A 22175-nucleotide genomic window follows, 5' to 3' on the forward strand; every position below is an offset into this window, starting at 1 on the left:
GGCTAACGAGTTTTGACTAAAAACGGTAACATCGAACTTTCTCAAAACACATCCGAATGACATGATTTGGATGTCAATTCAACGTATGTACTCCCAATCATCCGTAAATTGATCTAAAGTGCATTTTACTCCGGATAATTCCTTTAAATTCTCCAATAAGGGGATATACACAAATTTGTCTGTGACAGGAACCTGATCATAGGTTCCAGAGGTTCGATTTCTTCTTGAGTCATACCGCACATCCAAAGCAATCTCAACGGGTTCCACCAATCCCCATTTCTCACCATAATATCTTTTCCATTTTGTCTCTGTGTTCACATTGGTGAATGGATTATCCAGGTTCTCGAAATAATCGTCTAATTTGCCTTTCACATTCTCAGGAAGTAAATTTAGAATATCGTCTTACAGTAGATATTTGTATGAATCTCATCTACAAGTTCCTCTAAATTGTCAACAATAGACTTAACTACCGTATTTGCTACACCACAGCTCAGAAGTTTTCCAATAAGGGATGCACACATCTCTCGGGTACTTTGCCTAGTCCTTTCACTGCTTGTTGAACTTTCAGGCTGCTCTACAGCATCACAGGAAGGCTCAATTTGTTGATCAGGACAACAAGACGAAGAGGTTTTGTCACAATGATCTACATTGCTAGCTCTGTGTATTTTGTGGAGATGCTTTCTAAAGCCTGAAAAAGTTCTGAACCTTTGACTACACCCATTTTGATCACATATCAACTGACATTTCTTACCAGGGTAAAAGGCATGGGAAAGTTTTAGATGCCGAACCAGATCTCTAACAGAGTTAAACGTAAATTTGCACACAAAACATGAAAGTATCTTATTCAATTCCATTCAGTTGTTTCAATTAAGAATCTTAGTCCTACATCAATATTGTAAATGGTGGTCTGGACAAATGTATACACGTTGTGCAGAGCCTGGTCATAGGAGATGCCCAACACATACTGTAGTGTGTTTTGAAAAGTTCGTCGAAGGCAGAAAGTGGCAACTTAGCCTTGCAGGGAATCAGCTGACCATCCACCACAATGTAGAAGTCATGGATGTTGTTTCTTGTCGTCCCAACTGCAAGAATGTATTGTTTACATGTTTTTCTGCATGGGTAGCTATCATATTGTTGTTTGGTGATTTACTCCTTTACTACACCCACTTCTGAGCAAACAAGGCATATAGCTGTCATATACTGTTCTTTCTTACAGTAAATAACGCATACCTGTCAACACTCCGTTTTTCCCGGGTTTCTCCCGTATTTCAAGGTCATCTCCCAGCACCCTCCCGTTTTGTTATTTCTCCCGGAAAACTCCCGTAATTTGCATGGCCATCAAACTTCATTTTAAAATCATTGATCCGTTCAGGTTACCAGATTGTGTATGAAATACACCCTACACATACACGATCACTTAGTTTCAATTTCAACCGTTTTGTCATAGGCTAAAACCTGGCAACCCAAAACCCAAATAAGGAAGCGGGTGCCGACTGTGCAGCCTGAGTCTCGTCGTAAGCAAGCGGGCTAGTTGAATGGCCTATTCCAGAACTAGCTGTTGTGAAATTGTTGGGAATTTAATTGATTAACACATCACTTAAACTGTTATTGAGTGTTGTTGATACACTGAACTTGTGCCCTCGGAACCAAATCTGACAGCAAGCAGCTTTGGAGTTTTGGAAGTAGGCTGCAGGCAGGCAGCTGGTGGATACATAACTGGCATGCGTAAGGTAATGGTAAGGTAAAAGCAACGACCGAAATGCAGTGTTGAAACACGTGTATGAAACGTATTAAATATGCAAACACAGATCCGGTATAAACACTGACACCCCCCCCCCCCCGAAAAAAAAATTCCCGTTTTTGGAAAGCTAAATGTTGACAGGTATGAAATAACAGTTCTTTCTTACATTAAATAACAACATTTCATATTAATTCATAAGGTTTACTCTATTGTTCTCTCTAGCCCAGATAGCAAAATCAGATTGTCAGATAGCGTACCACTGGTGAAATGCCGCCGGTAGGGTGCCACTTGTGGTCCGCCGTTGGACCACCATCTCTTTAAATTTAACTTGTCATGAATATTAAGAAAAGTTAATAAAAATGATATATGGAGTATAACTGAACAAATGAAAACGATTTTAGACCAATAGTGGCAACATATTGGGCAATTTGTATGCAACCCGCCAGAGCAGAGGCGATTCTAGAGTCTGTGGGGGCCCCCAAGCAAAAATTTCAAGGGGGCCCTACCGACCAGTGTTCACCACCATTATGTTAGGCTATAAATAATCTATGCCCATGCTTCTGTCACACATCTGTTCATTTGCGACACAAATGAATGATAGACTGTTAATGAACCACTGGCCGAAAAAAACGTAACATTTTCCAGATTAGGCAATATTTCTTAATTGTGTGTGATCAAATGAAGATGCATAGCCTACAATTGGGGGGTAATGTGAGCGCTCATTCAATGTATGTGTGTCTGCGCAAGTGAAATTGAACCTAATCATAAAGACACTTTTCTCAGCAACTTTTCTGTTCAATCAGCAGAATTGGCATTACGATCCACCCGACGTTTCCCTTGTCTACCCCGTTAAACTTCAGGCTCTCGTGTTTTGCTGAATTATATTTTACTTAGCAGATCACCCAGATATCCAGAATTTCAGTCTCTAGATGTAGAAAAGGCTATGGACTTTTAGTTTGATAAGTAATTTTCCCTGGTTAATGCATTTCCTGAGTTTAGCTTAATGACTCTTATTTTGACATCGCTAGTTTCAGGATATGACATCATGCATTCCTCCATCTTTGTGTAGTTCAGATGCCATGATTCAGTTATACCTGACTTCAGAAAGTTTTTAGCCTGGCTAGCGCCACCACTTCTCAATGAGACGTGGTCTGGGAACCAAACGTTCATTTTCTCGTATTTGAAAAAAATGCCCCGATCCGTTTATTGGGTGCCACGGATGTCTATCAAATGCGTCTGTGCATAGCTCATCATCGTCTTGCTTTCCCCCCCTGTTCTGTGATTGGTTCCCTATCTCAGGCGAAAATTTGCTCCATGGTCTCCAGGCTGCCTTAGCAGCGTGAATCAAATCGCGCGCAAGGCAGCATGGGAACACCCAGGCTAGAAAGTTTTCTCTTTTCATCTGAATTAATCCTTGAGTTTGTGTGCATAAATGACCAACCGAATATTGCAGTTTAGATAAAGTTAAGTTAGTATTGATGCATATTTGGTATATTTGTGAGTAATCCTGTAGTTATTTGGTAGATTGTGTCGAACCTGCCTAGATCACATGCTGCCAATGTAAATCCAGTTCATCTACCTCAGTTATGTGTATTAATGATTGGAATAGTGCTTAGTGTGATGTGAAGAGATTAGTAACGCCACAGACAGCATCTGATTTATTGTATTTATTTCTGTTGTGTTTAGGATCACGCAAACACATAAACGCAGATCCAAACCTATGTATGGTAAATACTGCAGTTCAATAGAAGAAGTCAACTTTACTCAAACCGCCTTGCGTCATCCTTTCCAACCAAACCCCCCATTCAACATCTTCAGGACTCTGGCCGGCACTCCTTGATTGTGTTAGATGAAAACTGAACGGCGCAACCTAATAGTCTAATATACAGTCCAACCACCTGCTATCTCCCCTACATTAATGGTCCTTCGAGCCGGAGGTACATTGTACTCAATCAAGATGGATATGAAAGATGTTGAATTCCCCGGTGCGCGCCCCCGACGCCAGACACGCCCTCCTCTCTGTTATGAAGATTATGAAGTAGACTACAGGGGGCTTGGTGCTCATTGGCATGAAGAGGAAAATGTACGTAGTCACAGTACTCCTCGTCATCTCCTGAGTCACTCACCTGTTAAGAGCACAGCCTATGACGCAGAGCTAGAAGACATCCAGCATGAGAGGCGTGTGTTAGAGCACATGTTGGAGCAGTCACTGCAGTCCCAGCAGCGCATGTCAGCAGGCCTGGCAGAACTGAAAGCAGTCCGTGCAGACATGCTACAGCTGGTGAATACTGCACGCAGTCTACAACAACCGCATGAGGCACATGGCTATCACCCTACCACGGTGGATGTTGATGGAGGATGGCCACCACCACCACTGTGGTTAAGCAACACCGGAGATGTGCCACCTGCGAGTGAGCAGCCCACGGTCGGCCGCCTCGACCGATTGATGAGTGAACTGCAGCTATTAAGAAATGAGACACTAGCAGCCAAGCCGAATGTGGCGCCAGTAGCCCAGCCGTTGTCAGCACCACCAACTAGGCAACCTTTCGGGCCCACCTACCCCAGTAATAGCCACGACCCTACAGTTACCCAGCGACAGCGCCCTGCATGGTCTAGTTTGCCCCCACCTCCACCGCAGCTCGCCTCTGAACCCCACTGCACTCCGCCCTCCGCCAGTGCAACGTCCACCACCTCCTCAGGGTCTGCCATATGCAACCAGGCAGGCGCCAACCTACTCCAGGCCATCATACCACACCTCCATCGTAGAATCAGCATATCGTGGCCCCCGTGCTACCATACCCAACTTCTCTCATCGAGACCCTGGTGAGTTTACTCACCTCAAGATTGCCCTAGAGAACCTGCTACCTGTTGATAGCACCGAAATGTTTAAGTATCAAGTCTATCACCTGAAGCTAGAGGAGGCCAAACTGATAGCTGATGCCTACATCCACTCCCAGACACTGTTTACTGACACAATGATGGCCCTGAATGAGAAGTTTGGACAGTCTCATTTGTTGACTATTAAGCGGATCGCTGAGGTGATGGACACACCTGACATCAGACGGGGCGATGCAGTGGCCTTCTCCCTTCAGATACAGTCACTGGTGGGAATGTTGAAGACACTTGGCCCTGATGGTGAGGTGGAGCTCCTATGCGGTACCCACGTTGCAAGGCTGCTCAGCAAGCTACCACCAGAACAGCGAGCTGATTTCCGCAGATGCATGTTCAGCCAGTCTAAAAGGAGTTACACCCTCTACGACCTAGCTCAGTGGCAGAAGCATGAAGCCTGGTGTCAAGACTTCGATGGCCAACTGTCTTCCAGAGGGGTGAAAGCCAAGCCCAGTGCTAAGCCTAGCATCAACCCAAAGAAGCCCTCCGTCACTGTCCTGCATGGAACGGACAGTACACCTACAGTGGGTCCCAGTTAAGTTTGGACGGGTTCCTTCAGGAATCACGCACCCCATTTTCTCAGCAGAAATGGCACAAACTGCAGTTGACACAAACAACCACAAGGTGTCACTTTGGAGTTCTGCCACTACTATTTTTGATGCAACTTGACTTACTGCTTCCATGTTTCCAAGTCAGTAGAACAATCAGAGAAAGCTGAGCCATTACCAAACATATATGATAATACAATAGCGTGAGTTTATATATCTTATACCCTATTTGTCACGGTTACTTATAGATTTGATAGTGTAACGATAAGCGCATGAGACTTTCAGCGGGGGCACAGGAACTTAAATTGATCACGTAGTTTAAGCTTACACTTGACAAAACATTCTAATATGAAAATGTAGATGCAATTGTTGTAAGATGGTGCAGCTCCTTTAAGAAAGCACCGTGCGCAGGGATGGAGAGAGAGAAATGCGTGTGGAAAAAGTAGACGTGCTGTTGAGACTGGAGCGAGTCATATTCAAAATAATGCAAAAAATAAATCCGCAGATAAAACCAATTATCCTCATTCATTGCAACCGCAGCATGCCTGCTTGCCGACGTTCAAACGAAAAAGATATCAAAGCACCTTTTGCGTTTGAATGTAGCACGATTTTTTTTAAACAGCTAGACAAATGATTAATTATTGATTATAGCCTGTACACCAGCAATTGTTGAACATTTACCTGTACAAGTACATTGACAGTAGCCCAGCCTAACAAGCATGTTGCATGTTGTAGGCCTACTGTAGAAATTTTACTTAAATTGCAACCGCAACATGCCTGATTGCCGACGTTCAAACGACAACGAAAAAGATATCAAAGCAACAAGAGGGTTGAGTCTGAATGACACGGAGTTCAGACTCATATTGCTCTTCATAACCGTCTATAAAAAAAGTGTTTTTTCTTTTCTTTTGGAGCACGTCCGAATCCCAGGACATAACGCACTGGACCTTATAATAGGCTCGAGATATAATTCCAAAGGGGCAGATAGGGGCCTACTGCACTTACAACTTAAAAAGTTCCGCAACAATTGAAGGTTCTAAAATTCTATGTTGAATTCAATAAACCCAGATATTCTTTAGAATGTTCATTTCTCAACATTCCCGTCACACTGGTGTGACGGTACTCCTTTAAGGGTTAAGCATACAAACTGGCCCTATTAAGACTACACATCCTGTTCAACTGCTTCCTCTGCCAAAAAATGTTTCAAAATAAAAGTCCTCACTACAATATTTCACTGTTAAACAATTTAACCCTTTAAACTACTGAACTTTTTAACTGTTCAGCCATTGTAACTGTTACTTGTCATCAACTATGACTCCTACCCACTGTAGCTAGTTAGCATGGTTAGCATAGTTAGCATGTTAGCATTGTTAACATTTTTAACAAAACTGCTAAAAATGATTGGCTAAGTAACATGGTTAGCATGTTAGTTAACATAGTTAGCATAATTACTAAAAAGTATTAGCTAGGTTAGCTAAGTCACATGGTTAGCATAATTAGCATGCTAGTTAGCACAGTTAGCATAACTATTAAAAATGATTAGCTAGGTTAGCTAAGTCACATGGTTAACATAGTTAGCATGCTAGTTAGCATAGTTAGCATAACTACTAAAAATGATAAGCTAGGTTAGCTAAGTCACATGGTTAACATAGTTAGCATATTAGCATTGCTAACATAGTTAGCATGTTTACCAAAACTGCTAGAAAATGTTAATTAAGTTAGCTAAGTAACATGGTTAGCATAGTTAGCATTACTAACATAGTTAGCATGTTTAGCAAAACTGCTAGAAGACGTTAGCTAAGTTAGCTAAGAAGCATGGTTAGCATGTTAGCATTGCTAGCACTGCTATAAAACATTAGCTAAGTAGCATGGTTAGCATAGTTAAAAATCTTAGCATAACTGCTAGCAAACATTAGAGCCATTCCAACTTTCAGTTATCGTCAAATATCTACCTATACACAGCCATTAAACTATTTGAATATCAACATTCATTAAACTTCCAGTCTGTCAACAACTTTTAAACTATTTACCTTCAACTTTTAAACCATCATTAAACTATCTGTTAAACTAGCTGTTTATCAACAACTTTTAAACTATCTACATTCAGCTTTCAAACAGTCTACTTTTAAACTATCAACTTTTATTAAGCTATGCAACCACCATGTCTATCCTAGCATCACCGTAGTAACCATCTCTGTATTATTTTACCAATCTTTCCAAATGAACCATTCACTAGTCTGAGTAGTGCTTCAACTCGCTTGTCAAACATGCGCATGGTGGTGACAGGGTTGCTACGTAGAATCTCACATTTTGATGCCCAGTCAAGTTCAGAAAAGTCAACCTGCTGTCCTTGCTGTGCTTATATTGTTTGTATGACCTCTGGCCATCTCATTTCAGCAGCACTAAATGTACAGAAGAATGTTGGGGTACCCAGCTGGCGAAGCATTGCAAAGAGGTCTCTGAGGGTTTTTTCCCAGTAGGCAGGTGTTCCTCTCAAAGGCTGCATGAATCGAGTGGCATCTCTGTTGCGTACCAGTTTTTCCACTTCACGTTTGTCTTGGAGCATTCTTGCTCTTACGTAATACTTTGGTCATGTCTACAGTTTGGAACTGGTAATGCCCTGTATAGTTCATTCTTCTTTTCAACTTCACTTTTAAAAGTTGCGACTGGCTACTATAAAGCGTTGACTGTTGCCTCTATTTCTGAAGGTACACAGACGATTCCACCATGTATTAATTTCTGCTGGCCTTTGGGAAGACTGATTATTTTTGCAAATGGTATGTACTGTGCTATAATGTGCCTTTCAAGTATATTAAGATTACTGAGCACTGGAGGAATTGGTGATAGCTCTAACATATTGTTTACAGCAATGGCCGGCATTTTTCCCATCTTCAAGTTTTCATCACAGCTGTAACAAATCCACTCTGTCTTTTCATCTGGTGCACAACTTTTTTCAAGTGCACTGCACTGCTCGCTGCATGTATGTACATATTTGCCTATTAAGCATTGATCAACCATGCCTCGATTCTTTTTATAACATTCATGATTGCACGCTTTTACTTGGTTATAAAACAAAGCTCTGTGACACACTGTGCAAACAAAAGTAGGGCCGTTCTGTACATCCATTCGAAAAGATGCGATGGCATCATGCAAAAGGGTGCTTTCTGTTGGTGTTGACTGTTGTTCAACCTCATGCTCTGATTGAAGTCCAGACCGGCGTGCAAGATTATGGTACTTACAGTACGCTGTATTTGTAAAGCACAACGCATTTTGTGAATCATTCTCTGGAAACTGTTATTTAGGCTCACACCTGCTTTCTTCTTTTTTTGTAGAGAACGATAATGCCTGAATAAAGGGTCATTTCTGTATCTGTCAGTGAAGGTTTCCTTTGTTTTCTGTCTGTATGTTGGATCATTTGCATAGTGATGTTTTATGGTCAACTTCTGTTTTGAACGAAAAATTTGATTTTGGAAGTATCGCTCCTGTATTTTAGCTTTCTTGGTGCATCGATACTTCATACTCTCGAAATAATGTTTCTGCATCTGACTCTTCTGTCTTAAACGGTTGTATTATGGGCATAACGGTTCTGTATGTAAGCCTGCTTCCTCAACCTAAAACTCGGGTCACAGGAGTACTGTCTGTTTAAGGATAGCTTTTTTTTCAACTTGTAGTTATTTTCATGCATGTAACGGTCTCTGAGGTATGCTTTGTTTTTGTGTTGAATGCAGTTTGCATACCTCTTTCTTTCATATTCCATTTTTTTTCATTCTATTCCGTTCATATTTTCCCTGTCTGATTCTGTTGTTCTCACTGAAGGACATATCTTTTTGTGCTTTAGCAGTTTTTCGGCGCCTATCCTTTTCACATTTAGTAGGCCTAAGTAAATTCACAGAAATGGCTGGAGCGTGAAACTCTGTAGTCCGAGCAGGTTGCACATTGCCACTGTGGCTTCCTTGTTCATTATTACACTCAGATGTAAATAACACTGACATTAACTCATAAACCCATTCATCAGATGATTCAAGTAAGGTCCAGAATGCAAGCAGATAATCAATCATGTCACTCAAGCTGACAAAGGTCAACATCACAGCAGTGCCAGAGCTGGAAATCCATGAGGTGTTCTTGAATGTGGATCAAAAACCCCATATTTATCATCATCTCTAAACAAAGCTATTGTTGAGCTACCTACAGTTAGCAGTGCAAACTTTACATCATTTGACAAACAATGCAGTCTTTCAGAAAGCTGTAGGAAGTCCACACCATCAGGTCCACCTTGCCTCAGATAACCATACCGTACAAGGATACAAGGATACAAGGAAGTTTATTGTCACATGCATATAGTTACTGGAAGTAAGAAATGCAGTGAAATTATGTCTGGTGTCAGCCTTTTTGTGCATTAATGGGGGGGGGGGGGGGGGTAAGAGTGCAGTAGAAGAGGGGTTTAGTAGATTAAGTGGCAAGGGCTGCATAAAAAAGGTGGGGGAGGATTGGGATTGGGTGGGGGGCACCAACAAGGAGCACCCAAGAGCAACAGGGGCAAGGAAAAACTCCCTTACCAAGGAAGAAACCTTGGGCAGATCCACGGCTCAAGGGGCTAACCCAACTGCCAGGGGTCTTGGTGTGTGTGTTGGGGGGATGACAGGGGAGATGGGATAGTGTGCTGTGTATGTGGGGAGAGGGCAGTGTGCAATATGTGTGTTGGGGAAGCTTCCTCATGAGACAATGTGCTGTGTATTGGGGGGGGGGGGGCAGTGTGCTGTAAGTATGTTGGGGATGTGTGTTGGAGAAGCTTCCTGATGAAATAATGTGCTGTGTATGTTGGGGGGGGGGCAGGGACTTAATATTGCAAGCAGAGTACTGTATGTATGATGTATGTGAGTGATGACAGTGAAGATGTGTGTGTGGGCGGGAGGGGAGTGGAGCAGTGACTGTGTGTGTGTGTGTGTGGGCAGTGTGCTGTAAGTATGTTGGGGATGTGTGTTGGAGAAGCTTCCTGATGAAATAATGTGCTGTGTATGTGGGGGGGGGGCAGGGACTTACTATTGCAAGCAGAGTACTGTATGTATGATGTATGTGAGTGATGACAGTGAAGATGTGTGTGTGGGCGGGAGGGGAGTGGAGCAGTGACTGTGTGTGTGTGTGTGTAGTGTGTAGGTGGGGGCAGTGTGCTGTAAGTATGTAGAGGATGTGTGTTGGAGAAGATCCTGAAGACAATGTGCTGTGTATGTGGGGGGGGGGGGGCAGTGTGCAGCAAGTATGTAGAGGAGGCTTACTGTAGCAAGCAGTGTGTTGTATGTATGTGAAGTGATGACAGTGATGATGTAAGTGTGTGTGTTGGGGGTGGGGGTTGGGGGGGGGGGGGGGGGGGGGGCAGAAAGGCGTCTTCTTGATTTCAGCGGTAGGAATAATCCATTGTTAGGATGAGAAGAGTCCTTCAGAATGAGTCGAGTGAGAGAGAACAGGTAAATGAGGTAACTAGTGCTGCCCAAATGGAGCAGGGAGGCATCACATGTGTTCAAGCAACTCATAGCCAACGTGATGTAAGGTATGGGAACAACCGTGATGGGCACTTTTCAATATGATACATCTGTCCATAGATCTCAACACTATCAGGTAATTCATCAAGAGCCAAGTGGTCGGGTGCTTCATTGCCTCCCGCGCTCAACCTTACCAATACTTCACTGTACATCAAGTTACCTTTTTGCAAAACGTAGTCAAGATCATCACTGTTGAGCTCAGTTCTGTAATGGAGAGTTGCAGGTGCACTGCTTGTTACTGTTGTTCCCATACCTTACATCACATTGGCTATGAGTTGCTTGAACACATGTGATGCCTCCCTGCTCCATTTGGGAAGCACTAGTTACCTCATTTACCTGTTCTCTCTCACTCGACTCATTCTGTTCAAATGAAGAGCGATGTGGTGTTTCAACTTCAGAGAGGTCCAATTTCCGCCAGCGTCTCTTCTGAGCCTCTGAACGACGTCCTTTCCTTGGCATGTCTCACTATGTTACTAAGACAGCTGTAGTATGCAACTGAAGCCTACTGGACTAGTATAGTGTAAAGTCTAATATTGGCTGTACAAATGAGTGTGATTATTCACTCCACTTGCTATTCCACTTCCAAGTGAAACAATCAAACTTATCTGAATATATAAAGTCAGTACAAAAGTAATTTAATTAATTTAATATACACAATATTCTTTATTTAAGTATTTTATTACCATCAGTGGTAATTCTGAATAGGCAGCACTAGGAATGGTAATGTACAGATCACACTTAATGATGCACTGAAGAACAAGAGGCAGCACTGAAGGTGGTAAGGTTATGCAGAACTTGGAATCTCAAAATCTTCACAGCGCAGATCTGGTCTTGCAGCACACCTCAGGTCTAAAAGCTCAAATCTAACAGCACAGATAACTTTCACAGAACAGATGATCAAAATGTATTGTAGCGGTTTTACAGTTATAATTTACAGGTATAGTTCACAGATAAACTTCTCTGTATGAAGAGGTTCCCAGGTATAGTTCTCAGTATGCTGTATTCTCAGTATTCAAGTAGTCTGTATTTTCACTATTCAAGTATTCTGTATTCTCAGTATTCAAGTATTCTGTATTCTCAGTATTCTGTATTTTCACTATTCAAGTATTCTGTATTCTCAGTATTCAAGTATTCTGTATTCTCAGTATTCTGTATTTTCACTATTCAAGTATTCTGTATTCTCAGTATTCAAGTATTCTGTATTCCCAGTATTCAAGTATTCTGTATTCTCAGTATTCAAGTATTCTGTATTCTCAGTATATGTCTCAGTATGTGCAGCCAAGATATATAATCAGACAGTGTTAACCAGTTTTGTCACCAATGTGTATGCCGTTATGTTTTTTAGTGGGTTCTGTTGTCAGCAATGTTGTTAGCTATTCAGTATTCAGTATTCTCAATCGAGTATTCTCAGTATTCAGTATTCTCAATCCAGTATTCTCAGTATTCAAGTATGTGCAGTCAGTAAGTGTTCAGTTCTTGTCGTAGATATGTATGCAGGTAGGCGTTAGTGGGTTCTGTTGTATGTGAGTGCAGTGCAGTGTGAGCAGACGATGACAGGCAGTGACACGCAGACACCACTCTGACAGGGCTGGTCTGGAACAAGCCTACACACACGGCAACATTGCTGCTTTGCTCGCTCCACAGTAAAAAAGCATTCTCGGTTCTATCAATTTCAGCAATAGGCCGGTTTTAATGACATAGGATGAATTAAGTGAAGTGAGCAAAGAAAACTAATACAAAATTCAGCTCAGCTGTATATTATGCAGATCAGGAGCAGATTTTGTAGGCAGCTGCACATTAGATTGTCTGTAGTCACCCTTTTATAGGGTTAAAAAAAATCCCAGGATTTACTGTATGTGATGGTTGATTGCTATGGCTATGTGATATGATGGTTACTTTTAATAAAAATACATTTGGACACATTTGTAGTTGTCGATGCCGATATGGTACTTAAAAACATGGAGGACTGACCATTCTGACATCAAGACAAGCAAACTGCAAGTCAACTAGTTTAACTAACTTGCTAGTTTTGTCAGTCACATTGCCTCTATAGGTTACAGTAGGTCTACACTAAATCAGTGAAGTAGCTATTTTTCTTCAATGTCAATAAAAACACAATTTACATGTTTGTGTAACCAAGAAGTGTAAGCAAGCAGCATAGCTGGTCTAGCAGTAAAAATAATTAAAATGACATACCTGAAAAGTCTGCAGCACAGCGAGGGAAGACAGGATGGGAGTCTTGGAGTATTTCTGTGGCAAAGACTGCCGCACCACAAGGGAAGATGGAGATGGAGAAAGTCTTTAAAAAGACTATTGCTTGCTGTGGTGAATAAAGAAACTTGTGTGAAATTGTGACCACTGCTCTAACATTACAATGCAACACAAGTATGTTAATTTAACAAAATGCAGCACTACTTCTCATATGTGACCATAATTACTCAACACAAGTAGGCTATTAGGGGCACACTTAGAAATAAGTTTGTTTGCTGTAACATAAGAATCAGAAAATAAGTGTACTAATAAGTTGATAGGCTATATATTCCTAAGTTTATAGATTTTCTAGATCTTTTTTCGCCACCATAGAGAAAATATGTGATAGCATTGGATTCAGGGTAGATTTTGTGTTTTATCATCCTGTTATCCATTGTCCATATGCCTATGGAGGTTTATATTACAGGCATGTTGGCAACATCTATCCTACATTATGTGCTGGTCTAAGGTCATGTAACGTTAACGTTCTAGTTCAAGGCATAGCTTCTACCGTCAAACGCCTCGTTGGCCAATTGTTTCTCTATGGAGAGGCGTTAACGCATTCATTTAGGTCTCGGCTTCACGTTGTGGCCAGCGCCGGTGTTACATGGCAACTGGCACCCATGTTAACTGGCTGCGTTGGTGACGTTTCACGAGTGATGACGTTTCTTTGACAGATGTGGCCGCTTGCAGATTTGTCACTTTCTGATGGAAACTGGAGACGAACAAATACAAATATGCATGACATACAGTATATAGAGCCTTTAAACTATTTGTCCATCAACACGCATTAAACTATCAGTCTATTAACAACTGTTAAACTATCTAGATTCAACTTTTAAACTGTCTACGTCTAAACTATCAACTTTTTATTAAGCTATGCCTGTCCTAGCTTCATTTTCATGCACTCGTAATTCCCTGGAATTACATTCTCTAGTTATTATTAAAATGCACTTTATCATGAAAATGCACTCTATTGTTATCCGATTTATTACAGTGCATGAAAATGCACTGTACTGTTCTTCCAAGGCAACAACATCAACAACTTCGTATTATTATTCCGCTTACCACTTTTTCCGTACTCAATTTCTCTTGAACAGTTTAACTTAGAAACTTCGTTCAAACTTTGTAACGTAGGTCTTCAAACGGACCAAGCTGCTATGTCTTTTCAACTTTTATACTTTTTAAACTATTAAAGAAAAACTTTTTAAAAATCCCCATAGACTTAACATTGCCCATTGTGACATCATAATACGGCCGTTAAGCAATTAGAATCCTATGGCAGGTGTTCAGGCCACCTGAATCAACTGCCAGTCTCAGGCTTTAAGCATACAAACTGGCCCTATTAAGACTACACATCCTGATCAACTGCTTCCTCTGCCAAAAACGGTTTCAAAATAAAAGTCCTCACTATAATATTTTACTGTTAAACAATTTAACCCTTTAAACTACTGAACTTTTTAACTGTTCAGCCATTGTAACTGTTACTTGTCATCAACTATGACTCCTACCCACTGTAGCTAGTTAGCTAAGTTAGCTAAGTCACATGGTTAGCATAGTTAGCATGCTAGCATGTTAGCATGCTAGTTAGCATTTTTAGCAAAACTGCTTCAAATGATTAGCTAAGTTAGCTAAGTCACATGGTTAGCATAGTTAGCATGCTAGCATGTTAGCATGCTAATTAGCATTTTTAGCAAAACTGCTTCAAATGATTAGCTAAGTTAGCTAAGTCACATGGTTAGCATAGTTAGCATGCTAGTTAGCATTTTTAGCATAACTGCTAAAAACGATTAGCTAAGTTAGCTAAGTAACGTGGTTAGCATAGTTAGCATGCTAGTTAGCATTTTTAGCAAAACTGCTAAAAACGATTAGCTATGTTAGCTAAGTAACGTGGTTAGCATAGTTTGCATGCTAGCAGCATGCTAGTTAGCATAGTAACTTTGTTAATATTATTATCTTTGTTAACATAGTTAGCATAACTGCTAGCAAACATTAGAGCCATTCCAACTGTCAGTTATCGTCAACTATCTACCTAAATAATTTAACCATTTAAACTATCCACATATTTAACTGTTCAGCCATTGTAACTGTTACTTGTCATCAACTATGACTCCTACCCAGTGTAGCTAGTTAGCTAAGTTAGCTAAGTCACATGGTTAGCATGTTAGCATGCTAGTTAGCATTTTTAACAAAACTGCTAAAAATGATTAGCTAAGTTAGCTAAGTCACATGGTTAGCATAGTTAGCATGCTAGTTAACATTTTTAGCAAAACTGCTAAAAACGATTAGCTAAGTTAGCTAAGTAACATGGTTAGCATAGTTAGCTTGCTAGCGCTAGCATGCTAGTTAACATTTTTAGCAAAACTGCTAAAAATGATTAGCTAAGTTAGCTAAGTAACATGGTTAGCATAGTTAGCATGCTAGCATGCTAGTTAGCATAGTAACTTGGTTAACATTATTATCTTTGTTAACATAGTTACCATAACTGCTTGCAAACATTAGAGCCATTCCAACTGTCAGTTATCGTCAACTATCTACCTAAATAATTTAACCATTTAAACTATCCACCTATTTAACTGTTCAGTCATTCCAACTATATTAAACCTCATCTACTTAGCAACCAATATAGTTTGTTTTTACTCTGTATGATATTTTACATCATATTTTTGCATTTTCATGCACTGTATTTCCTTCAGGAAATGCTTTTCTAGTTATTATTTTTCTTCTTCTAACGCAGTTAATGCAGCTTCAACCATTTAACGTAGAAACTTCATTCAAACTATGTTGCGTAGGTCTTACTTAGGACATGTGGGCTTTGTATTTTTCAGCTTTGTAACTTTTATACTTTTTAAACTATTAATTAAAAACTACTCAAAATTTCCCCATAGACTTAACATGGGCTGATGACATCACAATGGACTAATTAACTTGATTTGCACCTGTATCATCTTCCAGCTGCTCATCTAGGCCCACTCAAAGAATCAGTTCAACTGATTGCACCTGTATCAACTGCTTTCTACTGAACTAGACCAACTCTCTCTGTGTTTCTCCATTCTACAAGGATATAAGACACATTTCATCCAACTTTCTATCCATTCATCCTCTTCAAACCATTCACCCATTAAACTATCCATCAACATCCATTAAACAATCTGCCTATCAACATCCATTCAACTTTCTGTCTATCAACATCCATTACACTATCTACATTTAACTTTAAAACTATATACTCTGTCTCAGGCTTTAAGCATACAATATGGCTCTATTAAGACTGCCGTTAGAATTAGATTCCTAGGCCAGGTGGCCAGGCCACCTGCACCCTATCAGTTTCTCAGGCTAACCTTTTAAACTATACACCTATTTGACTGTTCAGTCAGTCCAACTATATTAAACCTCATCTACCTAGTTCAGTCATTCCAACTATATTAAACCTCATCTACCTAGCAAATAATTTAACCTTTTACACTATCCACCTATTTAACCGTTCAGTCATTCCAACTATATTAAATCTAATCTACCTAGCAAATAATTTAACCATTTAAACTATCCACCTATTTAACTGTCCAGTCATTCCAACTATATTAAACCTCGTCTACCTAGCAAATAATTTAACCTTTTAAACTATCCACCTATCTGTTCAGTCATTCCAACTATATTAAACCTCATCTACCTAGTTCAGTCATTCCAACTATATTAAACCTCATCTACCTAGTTCAGTCATTTCAACTATATTAAACCTCATCATGTTGGTTGCCAATTAGCACATAATCTGTTTTAACAATATATTTCACACCATATGTTTTGCATTTTCATGCACTGGTAATTCCCTGGAATTGCGTTTTCTAGTTACATTTGTACGTTAAGTTGAACGTATGTTCCATCTTAGTTTAGTTTCAATCTAAATTGGCACTACGTTGGAGTTTATGAACTACTTATATTTAACAGGTTGCACCACACAAATAGTTTCTGTCAACAATATCGCAAAAAAACCACGGCCACAATTTCTGCAAAACTTGGTGGAAAGGTGGAGCAGGTCCGACTCAAAGGGAATTTCAAAGTATGTCTATACAGTAGCCTGGCAAAGGGCCGCTTAAAGTATTTCCGGTAGCGTGTTAGGTGTCCTGGCTATGAGAAAAAATTTCCTCAGGAGAAAAAGTTGGGATATAAGAGTCATCATTTTCGTGGTTCGAGATACCGCTCTGAGTTCACCTACCAATGGCAGCTCTCGCTTTCAATTTAACAAACGTGTTTAGCCAATCAAAAGCAGAGTAGGGCGGGACTTGGGTGCACGTTCTTATAAGAAGAGAGGCTATTCAGTAGACCACAGTGTCGCGGGGAGTGCGAGATGAAGTAGCCTACTACGGACTCGGAGTATACACTTCTGTCACTCGCCTGATGATCATTGATGATGGTGTCGTGAAATCACGGAGCGTTAGAAAATGAAAACAAAGAAATCTCGATCAAGATATACGTGGTTGGCTACTATGTGGTGTTCTCAAAGGCGGAGGCACAACATAGGCTACAGTAGGTAGAGCTCAATGCATGTGCGCGTCTGCGAGTGAATTAATTCGCAACCTAGTGCTGCAGATAATCAGATAATCCACAGCGTTTAGCCTACAACGAAGTGGATTCCAACGACTGCTTTTTAAAAACAATTATAGACTTGCTAATCCTCAGGAGGACTGTGTTTAGTCAGAATTGAATATAACGTGATTCTTTTTCTTGCTATATCACCAATGTATCTGTAGCCACGCCGAAGTAACCGGTTGTTTCATTCAAACAATTAGGCTACGTTTTATAAAAATGCGTGTGGGCCGAAATGTTCTTTCCACTTGCCTAAGAAAAGTTCTCAAAGTAATGGCTGAAAACTGCTCGGGATTTTTTTTCTCATGCAACCAATATAGTCCTATCATATTGAGCACAATGGAACATTGACATTAGCCTACATTTGTAGTTAGAATTAACTGTTTTATTTGTAAAGCAGTCATCAGATGATGTTTTCAGTGGACACGTACTGTTGAAAGGGCTTTCACTGAAAGCATCGACTGCATGCATAATCAGTGTTGCCAATTATTTCAAATGTAAAGTAGCTAAAGTCCTATGCAAAAGTCGCTTAAGGTCACTAGATGACCAAGCGCTAATTTGCATATCAATGACGCCAGCACGCCGTGTGCCCCCCCCCCCCCCCAAAAAAAAAATCCAGTGATGTCCTTTTAATTCACCTTTACACCAGTTTGCTTTTCTTTTGCTCATATAGGCAACTTTAAAAACCTATTTAAGTATATGTGTTAATATAGGCCTACTTGTACATTGATGCACTTTGCACTTCTGTATACTATCTTGTCATAGCCTACACCAGAAATGTAAAATGTAAATCAGGTTTATAGCCCAAATATACTTGCATATCAGGTGGCTGAAAAGCAGTCATTTTCAACCTATTCCCAACTGCTGCATCTGCTTTGCATTGCTTGTAGTCTGGCTATAACTTTACCATAGGCTACACGAAATTTAACCTTACGATAATGGCTATATTTTGGATATATTTAGGATACACATAATATATGCTTAAATGTCACTCGGACAGACCGACATCATTTTTTTTTACTCAGCCAACAGTCTGTCCTGCATTGATAAAATTGAGGCTATATAGCCTAAAAGAATGCTATACAGTAGGTTTGCCTAACTTGAATGCTCAATTTTGAACTATCTGCTTTGCTTGTGAATGAAGTTGTAGCCTACTTTTCTTTGTTCAAGGTGCTAGATGACATTTTCTGTCGCTAGGGATGGCCAAAAGTTGCTAAATTGGCAACACGGTCAATAAAGCATGTGCACAATCATTTTTATTTTTTCAGCAGTATTATGATTAACAGCTCTGGTCCTATAGATTGTATTTCCAATACTTGTGGGCCCCATGTAGCCTACAACCCCCCCCCCCCCCAATCCACTGGGTGCCCCATCACATCCCCAGCCCCACCCCATCCCCCTTTATTCCACTTTAAGCCCTGCAATACATTTGTAGGTGTCTCCTCTTTTGGGCTTGTTTCCTTAAACCCGGTTGCTTATTTCTCTCCTGAAACACCCCACCCCGACATGCTTTTGTTTTCCTAAAACTACTACATTTCTTTGTTTTAAATGGGTGGCAGGCCTCCAACTTGTTTGAAGAGTCAGGTTAGCAGCTTTATCGCTAATGAGAATGAGTTTGAACAGTCCGGTTAGGAGGTTCACATTCTAGTCACAGTCAGTGTTGCCAGATTGGGTTGAGTGATTTTCGCCCAATCATGTTCGCATTTTACAGTCTAATGGTTACTGACTAGAACGGCTCGGGGTCAAAGGTCATACGGAATCGATTAATCTGCGCTATTTTTTGTAATCAGTTATTTTTTCTCAATCTTATTTATATATAATATTTTTAATACACCATATTTATTTATTTATAATTGCATTCTTCTAGCTGCTGATGGTGTTTTTTATGTCTGTTTTTATGGTGGTCCTACGTAACGACATTTCGTTCTACACTGCACTTCCTAGTGTTCTTTGGAATGACAATAAAAGTCATTTTGAATTTTGAATCTTGAGGGCCATTTCAGAGAGCAGAGTTACTTTCTTCCACTGACTTTTTTTCCATAGACAGTAAAATAAACCATTTTTTCCCACTTTTTACAGTATCCTACAACACTTTTTACAGTATCCCACAACACTTTTTACAGTATCCTACAACACTTTTTACAGTTTCCTACAACACTTTTTACAGTTTCCTACAACACTATTTGCAGTATCCTACAACACTTTTTACAGTATCCTACAACACTATTTGCAGTATCGTATCCCACAACACTATTTACAGTTTCCTACAAGAAAAGTGTCATGCTGCTGCTCACTTGCTGCCTGGTCAAATCCTATTTTGTGGAGGCCTGGACGTTACCCTTGATTACATCATCTGGCTGCATAGCTACACTAATTGCTCTGTTGATGTAGCATTGTGGTCTAACCCTCACTAAAACAGGGCTGATGCTGACAGGGTTTACTTGCGCTAAACTTTTTGGAATGAGAGGGCCCAGAATCAACATGTGACATCATACTTAGCAACCGAATAGGTAAATAATGAAAAAATATAAAAAATTTTGGAACATTCAATTATGAGGATCTGTTCTAGTAGACCCCCAAAATAAAATGATGTGAACGTGTGAATAACAGGGCTTATAAGCAGGCTTATTTAGTTTTGTACATTATCTGTTAGAATATTGTTGCCGACCTTTTAGATGTACATGTCCAAATGTCCATCTCGAGATCACCCATCCAGCACCTCCGTCTGTTGTTCTTGCCAGTAGAAAACCTTCAATTAGCTATTTTCTCCCCCCCCCCCCCATCTACTTCCAGAAGTGGTGTAGGTTCAGTGATTACTGGCCAATCCTAACAAAGGAGCTGCCTTCAGTGGGGGAACCGGTGGACGAGACCCCCCCCCACAGCCCCCCAGCCAGAGCGGCACTGCTACCACCACGGCTTACAGAACATGTTCCCATTCTGCATGCCATCAGGGTGGGCACACACACACACATGCATATGCACACACATACACATGCATGCATGCATGCATGCACTCACACACACACACAGCCACACACACACAAAACCACACACACACCCACCACACAACACCACCACTACTACAGTACCACAGCTTTCAGATCACATAGTACACTGTACTTCACCTTTGAATGGCCAAATAACAACTGTGTGGAGTGTGGGCCTTTGAATGGCCAAATAACAACTGTGTGGAGTGTGGGCCTTGTGTGGGGGGACAGCAACTCCACACATCATGACTTGCAGATGTGGTGTTCAGGGGAGATCCTAAGAGTACCTGTCCTTGATGTGGTGTGTGTGTGTGTGTGTGTCTCCAGGTCCCACCCTTTGGACAATGCAGGGTTTTTCTCCTTTGCCTCCTTCTCCTGGATGACGCCCGTTATGTGGAGAATTTTACGGAACCGTCTAGACCAAAGCTCTCTGATCATCTCGCCACACGACGGAGCCAGGACCAATGGGGACCGGTCTGTTCCTTTGCACTCCACATTTGTTGCCACTGACTAAACAGACCAGTTACTGACTAACAAAGAATCCTGATACTTACTAACTAATGATCTCGATAACTAATAACTGTGTGTGTGTATGTGTGTGTGTGAGCAAGCATGCGTTTGTGTGCGCTTTCAACCTGGAGTAGTGATTGATATGTCCTTATTTTCTCCTTGCTCTGTGGTCAAAAATCTCCAGGCACTCTCAGGTGTGAAAAATCACTGCCGGTTTATTTACGACGCCAGGCTATAGTGTTACCAGCAACAGCATGTTCCAGTAACACTGCCCAGAGTTCTCTAGGGCAAGACCCCATCTTATACTTTAGTTAGTTACATCGTAGTAATACAAATCATATGAATCCTTCTTACCTGAACATACACAAGACATACGTATTTTCCAAAACTCCTCATACATGCAGAAATACAATACAATTCATGTGGCTACTCCAAGGAAGTAAGATAATAGGTCAGTACAGTACAATACAATACAATACCTACAATACATCCTTCAGCATTTTCTTGCCATAGTATGCTCCGTCTCCTTCTCCTGTTCTGCCTCGGGCGTTGCATGAACTTTATTAGAAAGTCGTGACATGGAGAGAGCAAATGACAGACAAAGCAAAGTTGATGCACAGTATGGACCCTTTCAAGAGAGTTCCATTATCAGCATCATAGTTGGCCCCACAAGACTTACTTTTTAACATTCCATATGTTATCTTAATGCAGAGGAAGTAGATTGGGGCCCAAATAGAATGTTCAAGCATTGTTTTTGTTTTTATTGTTGAAAGGGTCTATTGAATACATAGAAAAGCATCCTTTGGTCTCTTTCACTAATACATCTACAGAGATAGATACATGCATATGAATAGTTTGGTTCCAAAACGCCACCATTTTAATGAATGTTCACAAATATTATTTTACGTTTTATTTTCCTAGTAATTTCAGTAAAACTGTAATTGAGTATATTAGTATTTGATTTATCTTTACTCAATCAAAACAACACAACTGCAATCTGATTGATATTACCTGAAATACACAATTAAATAACATGACTTTGTAATGTTTTTAAAAACAGATATAGAATTTTGAAACCAAACTCTTCATATAGTAATCCCCATGATTTGTGATGGTGACATAAAAAGAA

At 40.5% G+C, this 22175-nt stretch overlaps 1 protein-coding gene across 3 annotated transcripts in view; it reads left to right on the plus strand.

Annotated features, from left to right (window-relative positions):
• Nucleotides 1-17226: 17226 nt before the first annotated feature.
• The window catches only part of LOC121694794 (ATP-binding cassette sub-family C member 12-like), a 33288-nt gene continuing 28339 nt past the window's right edge, over nt 17227-22175 (plus strand). Inside the window, exons 1-4 of one of the 3 annotated variants that reach the window (XM_042075136.1) lie at nt 17227-17489; nt 19969-20059; nt 20343-20501; nt 20864-21010. In XM_042075136.1, coding sequence (XP_041931070.1) covers nt 20476-20501; nt 20864-21010 — 173 coding nt within the window. In that variant the 5' untranslated portion in view covers nt 17227-17489; nt 19969-20059; nt 20343-20475. Of the gene's footprint in view, nt 17490-19968; nt 20060-20342; nt 20502-20863; nt 21011-22175 lie in introns of those variants that run through there. The other 2 variants (XM_042075138.1, XM_042075137.1) reach the window with 2 other exon arrangements.

This window comes from Alosa sapidissima, chromosome 20 (genome assembly GCF_018492685.1).
Source record: "Alosa sapidissima isolate fAloSap1 chromosome 20, fAloSap1.pri, whole genome shotgun sequence".
Lineage (NCBI taxonomy): Eukaryota > Metazoa > Chordata > Actinopteri > Clupeiformes > Clupeidae > Alosa > Alosa sapidissima.